Genomic DNA, 16124 nt, shown 5'->3' with positions numbered 1-16124 from the left:
AAACTGGTTCTAAATAACTGAAAGTCTCATTCTGACCTCTGCTCTGATTCGTCACAACAACTTTAAAGGCAGCATGCAAAATGAAGTTGATTTACAAATATACTCAAAATTAAGTTGAAAATGATACTGCTATACATTACTACCACATCTATCCTACAGAAATATCTTCCCTATCTTACTGTTATAAATACACTCTATTTACTCTGTAGTTTACTTTATGTTGCTCTTTTCTTAAAGATTAAACATTCAAAAAGTTTCAAATGGGAAGAAGCAGGAAGAATTCAAGCTCACTTGTGAACCAGAAATTTCTCTATCTTGTGGACAGAGAGATCTGTGGAACAAGTTCCTACAGGCATCAAGGATAAGCCTATATGTTTTCTGAGAGACCATTCATACATTTACTAAACAAACTTTCAGAAGTGCTTATATTCTTCAAAGGTGAGGGCAGTGTAAGACAAGCTATCAGAGAAGCTGAACTGTTCAACTACCACAGAGTTTTAGAAAAGGTATCTGTAGGCCTAACAATGAGAAACATTACAGACCAGACCTAAAGTAGTTACCAAAAACCTGCAATACCTAGAGTGATTTATAAAACCAAGTATGAAGGCACTTTTATCTACCATACCTGTGAAAAAAAACTTGTATTTACTAAGCAAAGAACTCTGACTCAGACATGATTTGAAGCAAATTTAAGAGCATTTATTAAGGAAAGATACCATAAATTACAATTTAATAGAAATCAACAATTTTTTCAGCATATCTAATTCTAAACTGTTCCAAATTTTTCCCTCATGTAAAAAATTAATCCATAGAGCAAGACAGAATTGAAACTATACACAAATTGGATTACTTTTTATGGGGCAACTTGCTCAAAAATAAAACACTCATAAATTGACTATCACCTACTATTTACTTAAGAAATAAATTTAGGGGAAAGTTATGGTCATACAAAGCATTTACTCTTTTTTTGTTAGAATAGTATAGATCAAAAATCTCATTTTAATAAAATCTGAAGAGTTAAAATACATTTTTCAGTGTAAATACATTACCACCTCAACATTTTATTCTGTACAAATTTAGTTGTTGCTTATGGCAACATAATTGGCTGGAAAGATGCCAGTTTTTCCTCCTACACTTCCTTCCCACCAATCAAACTGGGAATTTGTTTTAGTTGTCACTGTGATTCTGTCTCCAGCTTTGAAAGTCAAGTCACCTGGCTGTTGTCCTTCAAATGAATAAAGTGCTGTCACTTCTACTGGATCACTCCAAGAGTTATCTGAAATTAAAGAAATTAAACAAAAAGGAAATCACCAGAAGGAAATTACTAGTGCCAGCACACACACTAAGTTCATAAATAGAATATTCTTAAATGACAGTAGAAAAGGGTGAAAAAAAACTAAAATGAGCACATAAACCACTGATGAAAAATCCTCTCCATTTCCACTATAATCTTAGGTGAGTGAAATTTGAATTCCAGCCCATCAGCACAGTCTATTTAATAAAATATTACTCTATACAAAGTCAAGATGAGCCATTTTTCTGCATGTCTCATACGGTCAGAGACAGTGGATACAAAAGTTGTGAGCTGAAGAAAGCACTAATGTTTCCTGAATGACTGCTATCAGAGCCACTGCTCAGGTTTGAGTTTTGGTTTGTGTTCTCTTTGACAGCTTCTTCATGGAACCTGCAAAACTCAAAGGAGAAAATATGATTTTTCAATCAAAAATCAGGATATAGGATGGCAAAATACAAAATATCCATAGCACTTCCCTTCTTGTTCCATAGGTTTTGCAATGCCTGGGATTTTGGGGTATCTCAGATGCTAAAAAGAACACACAAACTGTGCCAGTGGAAAGAACTGATTATAGTCTGATGTACTGGAAGTGACTTGGTTTGTATAGTGGTATTTTTCGACCACATATACAAATGGCTTTTATTCTCTTTATACCAGTCTCTTACATAACTCTTTCAGCCCTCAGCTGGGGTTGAAATCATGCCATGAGGCTTCTAAACTAGTTTTAAACCTGTCAAAATATTGGATATTATTATCCATCTTCCATTTCTGTCGAAATATTTTAGCCAATATTTATTATTTAGCCAACTTCTATTACCACTGAACTTTTAATCTGAGTATCTTCAATTTAACTATAATTATATTTTCTCTCAATTCCTTTAACTGTCTGAGCTATAGGAAGTAGTTGCTTTAGATTAATGTAGATTTAGAAAACAGTTAAATCTCTCACATGAGTGAATCAAAGTGAAAAATGGAAGGTGCAATGGAAGATTAGTTAAGAGGAAATAATATTTACACAGTCAGGTAAAGAGATTGCAGGATGTATTGCTCATATGGACATGATGACTGCAAAAATGCTCAAGCATGCTAGATTAAAGGCTTTTAGAACTAGCTGCACCTTCTTGCTGTCAAAACTGTTGCAAAAGGGGAAACCCAACCTCTCACTAGGCTACAAATTGCAAGCAGAGAGCTAGAAAGCCTGGTGAGAGAAGCATTGGTACAATTTTTTTATGCTGGTTTTGCAGTCTGTCTTCAGCAACTGATACCTGCAGATTTTCGTCTTCTGGTTGCTTTTATAATTTCAAAATAAAGAGGAAATTTTTTTTTCCCTTAGGCTCACAAACACAAAGTGTAGCCAAAGAGGACAGAGAACAATGGACCACGAATGTATGCATAAAGGGCACAGGGTTTTTTTCCCAAGCACCTTTCAATATATATTTTCATTCCACAGGTTAGTGCTTTCTCTTCATGATCTGCATTTTTAGCAATCACCAAAGACTGATAGAAAATTATTTGGCCATGAGCTGGGAGAGATTTGATTGCAGAGAAGTCAAATACCATCTTTCTTGATCACACAATATCTCTCTCCTGATATCTATAGTCATGATCTAAAGTCATATACAACACAATTTCTTTTACTGTGAAAATAAAAGCAAATTTATCAGGTCCATGTCTCTATTAGTTACTCCTACGAAAAATGCAGCATTGCAGCTTTTCTAAATAGCTCTTTTACTGTCACATCCAAAACCCCGACAGACTGAATATTCAGCAATTATATTATTTCCCTCCAAGAATTCAACCACTTGATGCAGTTGGGATGATTGATATGATATGATATGATATGATATGATATGATATGATATGATATGCTCTCATGCACAGTGTGGTTTGAAGCTAGATATTTTGATTGAGGAAATCATAGAAAAACCCACAGAAGTAAAACATCAGCTTTTTGCTCCTAGCATTAACTGAAGAATAGTCAGAAAATACTGTGGCCCAGGACTGCTTAGGTGCTATTGCATGAAAATGGTTAAGACTCAGTTCCATATAAAAAGGAAGAAGGGGTGTGTTTTACCCCTGTGCCACATTCAGGCACCACACAGGGGTAAAGGGCATTTGTATGTGATGTGCACATATGTTATATGCGAAGGCACAAAATTCCTATGCTTTGAGTTCTTAAACCTAGGAGTTTCCATCACCTAAATGAATAATCACTCAAAGAGAATTGGAGTTATGATGCCCAAAATATATATGGAAAAATTAGACATTTGACACAGCAAAAGAAAAGACTGAAAGTGCTAAAAGTGAGGTAAGAGCTTCTTTTCATTACATTCAAAAAAGAGCTGTCAAGACCACTATGATACGCTAGACTCATAGCAATAGTAAGTAACTAATAGTTACCACCTCCATGGCTGAACCTGCATGAAGGCTATAATTCCTCTTACACAAACTGCTGAGTATTCTGAAATTGGCTCTGTAAAAGTAGGAAGAAAAATGAAACAAAACATGACACAAATTAAAGCATTAAAAGGTGGGAAAAAATCCATATGTGAGATATCAAAGGGTAGGAGTGTATTCAGTGCATCACAACCATGCCTCTAATTATTGTTTGCTCTGTCATATGAAAAAAATTGTTTTATGTGTTTCTCTTCCCATTTTTTGTCCTTATACATGTGCATCTTTCCAAACATAGAGAAAACTCAAAGCACTACAACTGAATATTAACATTCACTTGTGTCCTTGCCCATTTGCTATCTGCAATCATTTAAAAGCATTTTTCATCTTTATTTCTGTCAGCTCTTTCAAAGCCATTTATAGTTAATTTTCCCTAGCAGCCTTTTCCCATACTATTGTTTTGTTTAATTTTATTTCTCATAAATATTCCAACTTCTCTGCTTTAATTCTGCAGTTTTGTAGCACAATGCAGACAAAATGCATATTTTTTGCCTCTAGAGTTCAGTATCCCAAGCTTCATATTTATGTGGATCATCCTAACAATGAGGTATGAGTGCACTGTTACGAAATCTACCACATAGATTATAAGAAGGATCTATTTTGTGTTTGCATTTTCCAATTTCAGTTTTACATAGAAGGGTTTTAAATACAATTGTTACATTCCACATGAAGTTTGCTGAATGCATATACAGAAACGACAGTTGCAGCTCACACAAGATGGTGCTACAGTGCTACATACAGCATATGATACTAAAATCATTGAGATTCCTGAGTATGCACTCTTCAAGAAAAACAAGCCACATTGTGGAAAAATCCTTATTTGTTATGGCTATTTGCATACACACTTCCACAGACATGGTGGTCGAAACAGAAATAGAGAAATTTTGGTTGAAGAAAAATTACTACAGTAGCCAGCATATATATTCAATGCTCCAGGATACATAGGTATGACATGTGCTCGATGACAAACTTCTCTTACCACAAGATACTTCCATTTTATCTATCTTTACATACCACAATGACTTGAAGATTTTGTGAAGGACCAGACCACTGCTACAGATAAAAGACTTGGTGGGATATAAACTAGAGTGAATTTATAGCTTCTTGGATGTGCTACAATACAGCCCCAGAGTGAATGAAAGAGCAATAAAACTATTTTTAATTATGGCATATTTATCACATAATAAAAGCATTTTCTATAAAGTTGCTGTAGAACAGATACACTGTCTACACTTCTGTGACTCAGTTAGGAGTGCCAGTCTTTGACTACAAGGCCAGCTGGCACACACTGAACACTGAACACTGAACACTGAACACTGACCAGAGAGATGAGCTACATGCAAACTGCCTGGCTCCTAAACTGGAGCAACAACTAAACCATATCTTGGAATTACTGCAAGGTGAGAATAATGCCAAGGCATTTTCTAACACAACCACATAAGTAAATGAGTTACAATGCTTGGGCCCATGCCTTCACACTGTTTCATTTACTGGTAGATATAGTAGCCACTAATTTCACTAGTTTCTAATGAGAGCTTATAAAATATTAGTAAAGCCATAGGCTGTTTCTAAGACTTGTTTCTAGAGAAGAAAAGGTATTTGTAATCATTTTGGCTTGAGTTTATGTTACTTTCAAAGCCCAGATCTAAGCTGGAACACAGAATAGTTGGAATACTGTTCAGCTGTGGGCCCCAAATTTAATTTTACTTGCCAAGATGAATATATCCCCCAGCAATCAAATGCTGAATATCTTGCAGAAGATGTGCAGCTTTTGGCCATGGATACAGCAATAAAACTGAAATAAGTTTCATGTACTTCAGGTTAGTGGTGAGATTGCTAAACATCCACTTTGCAAATTTTGCTAATTGTCAGTAATTTGAGAGCTAGCATGATTTTATGGGTCATCTGTGCAGTGATGTAATGGTTTGATTCCAAATGGCAACTAAGTACCACACACACCTCACTCTCCACCCCCTCAGTGGGATGTGAAAGAGAACTGGAGGACTAAAAGTAAGAAAACTCATGGACTTGTGGGTTGAGAGAAAACATTAAAATAATTTAATAAAATACTATTTTTAATTAAAGTGTAATGAAAAGGAAAATAACAAGAAGAGAGAGAAATAAAACCCAAGAAAAACAGGCGATGCAAATGAACATCAATCGCTCACCACAAACCAGATGATGCTCAGCCTGTTCCCAAGGAAAGGCCCGCCAGACAGCTTTCCCCCAGGTTTATATACTGAGCATGACTCTGTGGGGTATCCCCTTACCTAGTTGGGGTCAGCTGTTCAAGCTGTAATATAATTCTCATTGCTTAAACTGAGACCTAGAAAACTAAGCAATCACATGGACCCTGTTTGTGCAGAAGTAAGATAAAACCAACAAACAGACAAAATTATGGAAAACAACAAACAGATTAAGCAGATGCAAAAATCTGCAATTTTGAAAACAAACATATCAAGTGTCAGAAAGGTTTAGTACACTGTTCAGAGGCATTGAAAGGATGAAGTATTGCTCATAGGTTCAGTATGAGAGATATAACTAACAGTGAACAGACAAATATTGGTTCTTTACCCATTATGGGCTTTTGCTTGGAAAGGGTTAGTATAGAGTTTATAATCAGAGTTCAGGAAAGAATCCAAAGTAGGTTAAAGAACTAGGTCAACTACTGGACCCATTGCAAATCAGAGTAAAAAATGATAGTTTGTGCCATTAGCAATGAAGACTTGACAGGAAATCTTAATGCCAACCTTAGAAAATAGTCCGGAAAACACCACCTGCTAAGATACCACTGTGAGTGTAAATACTGTGTGTATATATTTATTGACTACACTAAAATGCCTGAAGGATGTTTGCCCCAAATGATCACATTAAAAAGGAAGACTATTATCAGGCTCCAAACATGTTAAAGACAACCATTAGCTTAATTCAAGAGCTATAGATGAGCCTATGCAAAGAAGGCAAACTGTCAAAAGTATTGACAACAGGTAAGGGAGGTGATCTCTACTCAGCACTGGCATGGCCACACCTGGAGTGCAGTCCAGTTCTGAGCTTCTCAGTACAAGAGAAACATGGACATGCAGGAGACAGTCCAGCCATGTGTAAGCTGACATTGGAGCATCTCTCCTATGCAGAAAGGCTGAGAGGGCCTAGGGAAGAAAAGGTTCATCAGTATCTGTAGATATCTGAAGGGACAGTAAAAACAGGGTGGAGCCAAGCTCTTGCCAATGATGCCCACTGACACGGGCAATGGGCACACACTGAAACCCAGGAAGTGCTGACTTAACATCAGGAAACACTTTTTTACTCTAAGGGTGACTAGGTAGGTCAGAGAGGTGATGGAGTTTCATCCTTGGAGGTATTCAAAAGCTATATAGACCGGGTCCTGCTTGAGCAAGGGGGTTGGACCAGATGATATCTAGAGGCCTTTTTCCACCACAGACATTCTGCAATTTTGTGAAACACTTCAAAGAGGCTTTTGAAATAAAGTTACCTTAAAGTATTAAAGGAACCTGAAAATTTGTAATTGTAGGGAGTTTGGACTGAAACAGCTGTAATCAAAACCCAATTTGATACTAATGGAACTCACACTGTCAGCATCATCTGATGGTCAGACAGAGCAGACTCCCTGTCAGACACTGACTAGCCTGTATCCAGGTAAGGGAGTGCCAGCATGGAGCACACCTACTAGGCACTCACATTTCTCTGAGGATATGACCTCCTGGCAGGGCCTTCTTGTCAACATATGGATCAGTGTGTTGTAGGGAGTTGCACTGGCACACAAACAGATCAGTTTAGCCTAAGAATGACATAGCAACACTTAGATCATATTTTAGAAAAATAAGGGGCTGAAGAGAAAGATTCATTGGTGGACAAGCAATACCAGAAATGAGATGAGGCAGTAAATGGCAAGAGTATGTATTATCTTACAGGTATGTCAGCATTTGCTGTGTTCCTCAACAGATGGAGCTAGATTTAAAAACCTAAAAGGTAAGTAACACTGGCTCCTTGTAAGACATGTGAAAGACAGAAAAAAGAAAAAAATGTGTTATGGCTTATTCCAAGCCATGTGAGTTACTACATTACAGTCAAAGCCAGCTTTAAGGGAAGAACTAAAATAATAGTGTGGAATCCAGAAAGTAACAATTATTCAGCTTCTGCACTCACTGTTTCTACAGGTCTTACAGTGCCTTCTTCTTTTATAATGCCTTCAATAAACCTTGAAATGAAGGGGGGAATCTGTCAGGGAGTGATTTTGGTTCTGTTTGAACTCAGTAAGCCTCAAGGTTTATTGAGTTTTATTTCAGGTAGGATTTGGGTAGGGAATACAAAACCCAGAGAGATACATTTTATGCTGGATGCAGCATATTATACATTAGAATATGAAAGACAAGGGGGTGGCAAAGGAAATGGCGTATAGTAAATTCTGAAGGCATCAGGGTAACTACAAGGTCAAGGACTCCTTTCTGAAGGAGTGTTAGGCTCATGATAGGAGGAACTGAAGAACTAAATTTCTGACTTGAGAAATGCAGCAGCATTGGGCCATGATGATGCCTAAAGGAAGGCAGAGAAATGGTTAAAGTTCAACTTTGAAGTAGGTAGGTGAACCACTAAGTTAAACCTGTGATGCTAACAAGATTGAGATGAAAGCTAGATCTGTCAGGAGGTGCTTTAGGTTCTGTCTGAGCTCAAAGACAACACTAAACATGAAAGCCAGGGGGGGAATGTAAAAGATGGACAAAATGATAGGGCAAGAAATAAACTTTGAAGCAAGAACTGAATCTAGATGAGGGTAAAGAAATATCAAATTTGCAAAGGTCAGAGAGAAGGATGTTGCAACAATTGAATCATAACAGGAAAAAAGCATGGACAAAAGTGGAGACAGAAAGAAAAGGCTGCATCTTTAAAATGGTACTCAGAGAACATCTATAGGTCTCATTGCTCCTATAGCGAAAGTAAAAACTGCTGAAGAAATTCAAGTTGAAGAACACATGAGCCATGCAGTGATCAGCAAGAGGAAGCTTCACATTCTTTTTGACAATTTTTATATTGAATTCTTAATTAATTAACAAAAGAATAACTGAGTAAAGGAGAAGTAGAAATAGTTCTTTGCAGAAAATGTTATCTAGCAAATAAAAGCACCAAAGGACAGCTAGCTGGGAAAACTTAGCAGAAAAACAGAGGGCTGAATAAGGAAGACTTCTCAGTGACACACCCAAAATATAGATGTAAAGGTGATTACAGACATTGCCCAGCAACAGAATTCAGGGATCATAAGTATTACCAAAGAAAACAGAAGATGAATATTGATCTACCAGGTTACATACAGAAGGATGGAATGCAATTTCTAATGTGTGGTTATACAGAGGTCAGCAGAGACTTGGAAATAAGTTACATTTACATCAGTAAATGGCTCCTTTCCATGTTATTGAACTTGATGTCTCCAAATCAAAGTCCAGGTTCCAGGTTCCAACATAGACAATCACAATGGCACTGATGCCGATAAATTAGCAAAGACTAATTTATCAGCATAGATAGATCCAATGGCTTGAACTGGGAGCAAGAGAAACTGCTTTAAAGAAGGTGAAGCACATGAAGAACTCCAAAACAAGATAAAAGAAGATTAGGAAACAGCCTAATGATCAACCTTGAACTTCATAAGATGAAGGATGAGATGATAATACTGCAAAGAGATATTATGAGTTGAAGGGTTAAAAAGAAGCAACTAGATCAGATAGATACCTGTGACAGAGAGAGAGAGAGAGGAGATAAAACAATGAGAATCTTCTGCATCTGTGAAAGCTCTCAAGTTTAGAGAAGACATGAACAGAGAATGAGTAAAACTATCATATCTGCATCAGTATCCTCCTGAAAGATAAACTGGTGAGAGATGAACTGGTAGGAGTTCACTGGCTAGGAGCTGGCTAGGAGTTGAATGGTCTGGTAGAACAAGGCCTCCACACAGATGAGACCAACAGTTCATAACTAAGTGAAGCACATCCTCTAAGATGTAGGTCAGAGTCTGGTGTATTGCCAGACAATAAACTGCCATTTTTTCCACTTCTCTTTTTACCCCCATTAGTCATCTGGGAAGGTTCTTTCACAGCTGTATTCCCCTGGCTGCTAAGGTAACTTTCTTAATGTCTATCTCCAAGTAATTCAGTACTGGCATACATTTTTGGCAAATTTATTTTTTCTTTTTGTTCGCCAATGTTGACCTTTGGTTGAAACCTTTCTTTCTTGACAATTATATGCTTGACTTACGCTTTTATAGTCAAAACCCATTTTTTCACACCTTCATAATGTTACACTAAAAATAAGATAGCTACCACATCTCAGGGACTCCTTACTCCACTCATTCACTCACTGAACTTCTCTCCATCTATTCAGATTAACCTATTTTTTCTTGCAAATAAGTAAACAGAATATTATCATTAGGTGAAAGGCCTGTAGTAACAGACCTTTCACATTACCATTAAATGAAGAGTTATTTAAATGGAAGGGTGAAGGAATAGAATAAACAGAGTTTATTTTGTGGAGATCATGCATTTATATATGAATGTGAAAATTGCAATTTTTAAAAAAATTGTGATGAATCAGCACTTGAGACTGTCAGAACTTTTTTTTTTTTTTTTTTTTTTTCATGAGGAGGTAACCATGAAGGAAGAAATCAGCAAACGAAAAATGTAAGGGAAAGGAGAGCAGAAAACACTGGAGCAACTGGAAGCCACAGAAAGGTGAAGTGCAAGAACAGGAGAAGTATTAGTGATCTAGCAGAGTCACTCTTGTAGCTGAAGGCTGAGCTAAACCTAAAATATGTGATAAACGTAGACAACACAGAGCTAAGGGGTCCAATATATTTAGAAAAATCTTAACAAAGTTACAGGAACTAATAAAAAGATCAAGAAATCAAGGGAATGTGTACATTATGTAAAGAAACTTAAATATAGAGAGACAGATTTTGAAAATTAATGAATGTATTCCATATCCTAGAACTCTAAATCCTGACTCAAATTAGAATTCAACATAATACACTACTGAATACAGATATTACTCATTAGTTTGACAATCATTAATCCAACAAAAACTAATTGGTTGGATACGTGACCTATTTTAAGGTTACAAAAAGAAAAAAAACAAAACAAACAAAAAAACACCCACAAAAAACCACAAACCCCAAACCCCTAGCAAACAGAAGACTAGAGGGATGCAAAGTGGGAAGATAAAGATTGGTGCCTTGGTCTGTTCCCTGACCATAAAAAACACCAGTATATGAAGTACATGGTGCAGCTGTTTCATAGAGACTAAGGAAACAAGCCTAAAACTGACCTGTTGATATTAACTTAGAAAATATTTAAGAAAGGCATTAATCAGGCTGAAGTCAAAGCATTAATTATGTACCAGACTACTGATACAGAGAGAGAAATTGGATGGCACATTGTCTGATACAAAGCCAATTCTGTGTTGCTCTTTTCTCCAAAGAATTATGAAGCCGAAAACTGCCAAAGCCTCAGTGATAACATGTACCTTTTTCAAGAATGAGACAAATCCAACATCTTGGTTATGTAGGATCAGTTATACTGGGGAGTATCTACCTTTTACTATATCTAAATTTACCCTCTTTGTTTTCTTTATATTTGAAGTGTGTTTCTGAACTATTATGTAGAAGGGCAGCTAAGATTTGATTTCTTAGGTGAATTGCATCAGGGACAGTCACAGAAATATTTGAAGGGAACTGAGAAAAAGGTGTGGCAGAAATATGTAAGGTTTAGTGCTGGGTTTTTGAGAAAACCACTAATTATTCCAACATACTAGTTTCCTGAAAGCTGTTCAGTCCCTTAATGCTAAGCATCTCACACCTTATCTCACCATCACATTTTTAATTGCTTTAAAAAGTTTTAAAACAGGAAAGAATACTAGTTTTAAATTCAAAATATGTGAATTATAGTAGTCTTGATCAAAATAAGTCTGATAAGTTGCACTCTGAGTTATAACAAAGAAAAAAATTGAAGATACTTTGTTGATATTCTAAAACAAATCTATATCTTCTGATAATCTAAAAGCAAAGTTATGTCAGTATCTGAAGGAATGCATGCATGCAACTAAACTTGTCTCCTTAGAAACAAAGCAATGGAAACAATTTCGTTTATGTTATAACAGTCAAATTTTCACTAAATAAATCTGAAAATACAGAAAAATATACTCTCATATGTAAAGAAATAAGGTTTAAAAAGTACAGAATTCTACATTCATTGCTACATGCACATATAAAAATTGATTTATTTTTACAACTAATTTTTCCACTCATGACTTTAGAAAGCAATCAAAATTATGGAAACTGCATCTGTTTTCTGTTATTTAAATAAGCATTCTGTTATTTAAATAGAAAAGACATAGTTTGCAATGTGTGGACTACCATTTTGAGTATCTTCTCAAATTTAAAAATCTCTTGCACATATCATGTAATACTTTTATGAAAAAAGGAATGGGTCATTTACTTTCTGGACAAAGAAACAAAACAAAGAAAGAAAAATTCCAAAGTCATGAAATATTTAAACAACACTCCCTCAAAATGTCCCCTTTATGACCATATACAATAATGAAAACATGGCAGAGGCACATTCCATATGACTTTTCGAAAATTGGCATGTTGGAGATTAAGGCATCATTAAGTATAGTTCACTGAATATGTATACTTTTTAATATTTTATGGATGAAAAAGTTTAATGCAAATAATATTCCATGTTCTGACGATGTCTGAATTTCAAGGCTTTACCATTTGTAAGTAGTTTCTAACAAATTTAGGTAATGTCAGCTTTGGCTCAAAGCTGCAGCTTAGAGCCACAAAGGTGATGTTGAATTCATGTTCACAGCTAGGATGCACAAAAGTTAAGTGAAATTACCGAGTAAGTTATACCGTCATGATAAGCAGAAATAAAACACATTATAATGTTGAGATTCACTTACTGGGCCCTTATTGGGCAATATCTATTCTCAGGTTTTACCATTTACTATGTCTAAAAGCCTGATTAGGCCTAAAACAGCAGCATCTTGGGAAAGGGGTAAATTATCTGTTTAAAAACTTATGAAGGAAATGAAGTAAGGAAAGTCAGAGAAAGGATGTAAGAAAGTGCCATATGAATTACTACATGGAGAATAAGAGGTCAGTAAATTAAAAGATTTCATGGCTTTCTTCTCTTGTGACAAGAGAAAACATCAGCCAGTGAGGACTAGGGAAAATGGAGTAAAGAACCATATTGTAGTGCATGATACACTGTGACTGCAGAAATGAACTTTTCAACTCCTATATGGCAACAAAATACTACACATCCTAATGGTTACTTAGAAAAAGTCTTCAAACAACTCCCATTTAAAAAGAAAAATAGTAGCCTGTTTCCTAAATACTAAAAGGCATGAAAAAAAATCAGTTCTTGAATCACACCAGCATACAGATGAGCTCTTTTCTCTACCCAATGTGCTCATTTTCAATATTCTTAGCTCTCACCTCTAAGCTTTTAGCTTAAGAAAAATGGGGTTTATCTCAGCTTCTAGAGCAGAATAGATATATACTTAAAAACTTAATTTTAGCTGTTTCTGGACAAATAACAAACCACGTGTTTGTTCAACCAAGCCTTACAAGTGAAATCTCAAATGTCCTATTCACATAGAACTACTAATTTCCTTAATGGCCTTTTTAATTTTGTTTTTAAATGTAGACTCACCTCAAAAAACCCCCTGCATATACAAAACAGCAACCTCAGATCTCACTGAACAGATGTTTAGGAAGGCCTAAATATGCACCGTAGATTTGATATTTTACATCTACAGGTATTAATCTGCTATAATCAGATATATTCTGTCCAGATACTTGAAGTATGTCATATGCCACCATTGATACAAATAATTCCCAATAATGCTCATCTGATCAAAGTTTAGGAGACATGATATTCAGCAAATCACACTCAGAACAAATAATCTCTTGCCCAGCTGTTTCTTTGCCAATAATTACGACTTGTTTTGGGCAAACAAACAAAATCACCTGCCTTTCTCTACTTTCTGAATAAAAGCTTAAGACACTCAGGTATTTAAATTTAATATTAAAGTCTGCAAATCAGTTCTTCATGACTAAGAAAATGAGGGTGGACTTTTTGCATTAAGTGAGCTTCACTGTCACTGGGATAAAACAGTACTCTTTAAATGCCCAAAAATGCCCAAATAAACCTGCTCTGAGGAGAGAGAGAAGACCTAAGTTGCATTACTCTATTCTACATTCACTTATGGGTAAAGAACTGTCCTATACCTAGAACACCTGAAGGCTGTTTTCTTACAGCAGCTGTAGATTTAAGGCAATTTCAAAATCAAAGAACAGATTGGCTTTTACCTGAAATCCAGCTAAATGGCCTCTGTAGCTCTTTCCTGGTCCACTCCATCATAGAAGTTGACTGGGTTGGTCAGCCAGGACTTGCCCCTGGTGAAGCCATGCTGGCTGTTTCAAATCACCTCCCTGACTCCCTATATTTTAGTACAGCTTGTAGGAGGATCTGTTCCATGACTTTCCCAGGCACAGAGGTGAAGCTGACAGGTGTGTAGTTCCTGGTGCCCTGCTTTCCACCCTTTTTAAAGGGGTGTACAATGTTTTCCTTTTTTCAGTTACCTGGAAAATGCATTCAAGGTACATCGATAATATCAAGGAAGGCCTCTGTCATTTCAGGAACTACCCTCTTTAACATTTTTCATTACTAAATGTACACCCAAGTTCTTGAAAGGAAAGCAGAACCAGATGTTAAACCCACTTCCGCTTCCATGAGGACTGCCTCAACAAACCCTATCTTTTGATTTAGTTGCAGTGCTAGATGTTATGTATTACATTAACTGGGTAGTTTGTCCAGGTTTCCAGTGCTACAAAGCCCTCCAGTCAATTTTGAGAATAACGTAAAAACTCCATTCTCCATTAACAAAGAAATGGTGGCTGGAAAAAAACTATTCAAGGCAAAGTTAGCTACAGATTTTCCATACAAGCTACAAGACCTTCAATTTTGCAGCAAAGCCTCAACAGATAAAAAGTTCATCATCAGCTGCAAATCTGTATGCATGGAATGAGATATTATACACACTTTTGTAAGAGACTCACAGAACCCAGGAAAAGGCTTATAAATTTTTGACCTCTTCTATATAAGATACAAATGGATCATTTCAAAGCAGATTCCATATTACCAACCCGTGTTGTTACTGAACAGCGTCATGTCTAGCAAACAAAACTGGTGATTGAAACAGACCTGACTATATTTAAAGTTTAAGTCACTGTGCAGATTTAGCTCATTCAGTATGAAACGTATTTCACTGGTTTTGAGTTTCTGGCCTACTAGGGAACATGCTGGCTCATCATCTTCATCTGCTGATGGAATGCTTTCTATCTTTGTTTCAGCACACTCAGCTTTTGCATTAAAGAAGTGCCTTTTTTGTTAAGCATCTGTGCATGTATTTGATATTTAGGATATAAAAAAAACCCTACCTCCTGCTTGGAAGTCAATTCCATAACAGTACTTTTGCTGATTACTTTTTGGATTTTTCTGTCTTTTCAAAAACAATTAGATTTTCATTCAAAGTGAAAAGGTCAAATAAACCATTTTAATGTCAAGGGCTTTATCATGATCAGGACTACATTAATGCAAATAATGCCTGTGCTGAAATCATACTGCAAAAGCTGGGATGCAATGCTAAGCATAGCCTTCATATTCTGAAAAGCAAAGTACAGTGACAAGAACTGAGCTCTGTTTTATTCAGGTCAAACTGATGATTTAGGGATGATCTGGGGCTGTTTTATGTTGACAAGCTTCTCCACATTTCCTCTACACATACCAGGTTAGCATCTCAATCTCAATATGCTGTCTCTGCATTTTGATTCTCAAATCTCTGTACATTCAGCTTCAAAATTTCTGTCAAGGGTATTATTGGCTGGTTCACTTGATAGAAGTCTTAACTTTTACAACAGTCTCGGAAACAATCTACAGCCTCAAGAAAAAAAAAACAAACCGAAGAGTAGTAAATGCAACAATTCTCTACAGCTTCTACCAGTTTCTTAGGATAATGCTTCATGAAATACTGATTGAATTTTGTTTTTTTCTTTTGCTTTCCATGGAGAAATACTCCCCTGCACCGGCTAGAAAAATGGTTAAAATAACAAAATTATATGAGAGAAAGAGTATCTAATATGGAAACATACTAAATACTGTACAAGGCCTCATTTGAAGGTCTGTTCACAATCCTTATCATCAATGTCTAAAACTGGTTGAGAAAATAGCAGACCAAGAACAGAAAGCCTGTTTTCTAGGCAAAATAAGAATGAGCTTCTCAGAATAAAACAAATTAAAGATGT

General features: G+C 36.1%; 1 protein-coding gene across 1 annotated transcript in view; it reads right to left on the bottom strand.

The window, feature by feature from the left end:
- Nucleotides 1-1076: 1076 nt before the first annotated feature.
- SH3YL1 (SH3 and SYLF domain containing 1) overlaps nt 1077-16124 on the bottom strand; it is a 46889-nt gene continuing 31841 nt past the window's right edge. Inside the window, exon 12 of the mRNA XM_062488957.1 lies at nt 1077-1276. Coding sequence (XP_062344941.1) covers nt 1077-1276 — 200 coding nt within the window. The remainder of the gene's footprint in view (nt 1277-16124) is intronic.

Source organism: Cinclus cinclus, chromosome 3, assembly GCF_963662255.1.
Source record: "Cinclus cinclus chromosome 3, bCinCin1.1, whole genome shotgun sequence".
NCBI lineage: Eukaryota > Metazoa > Chordata > Aves > Passeriformes > Cinclidae > Cinclus > Cinclus cinclus.
This window is presented reverse-complemented; position numbering and strand designations above follow the sequence as displayed.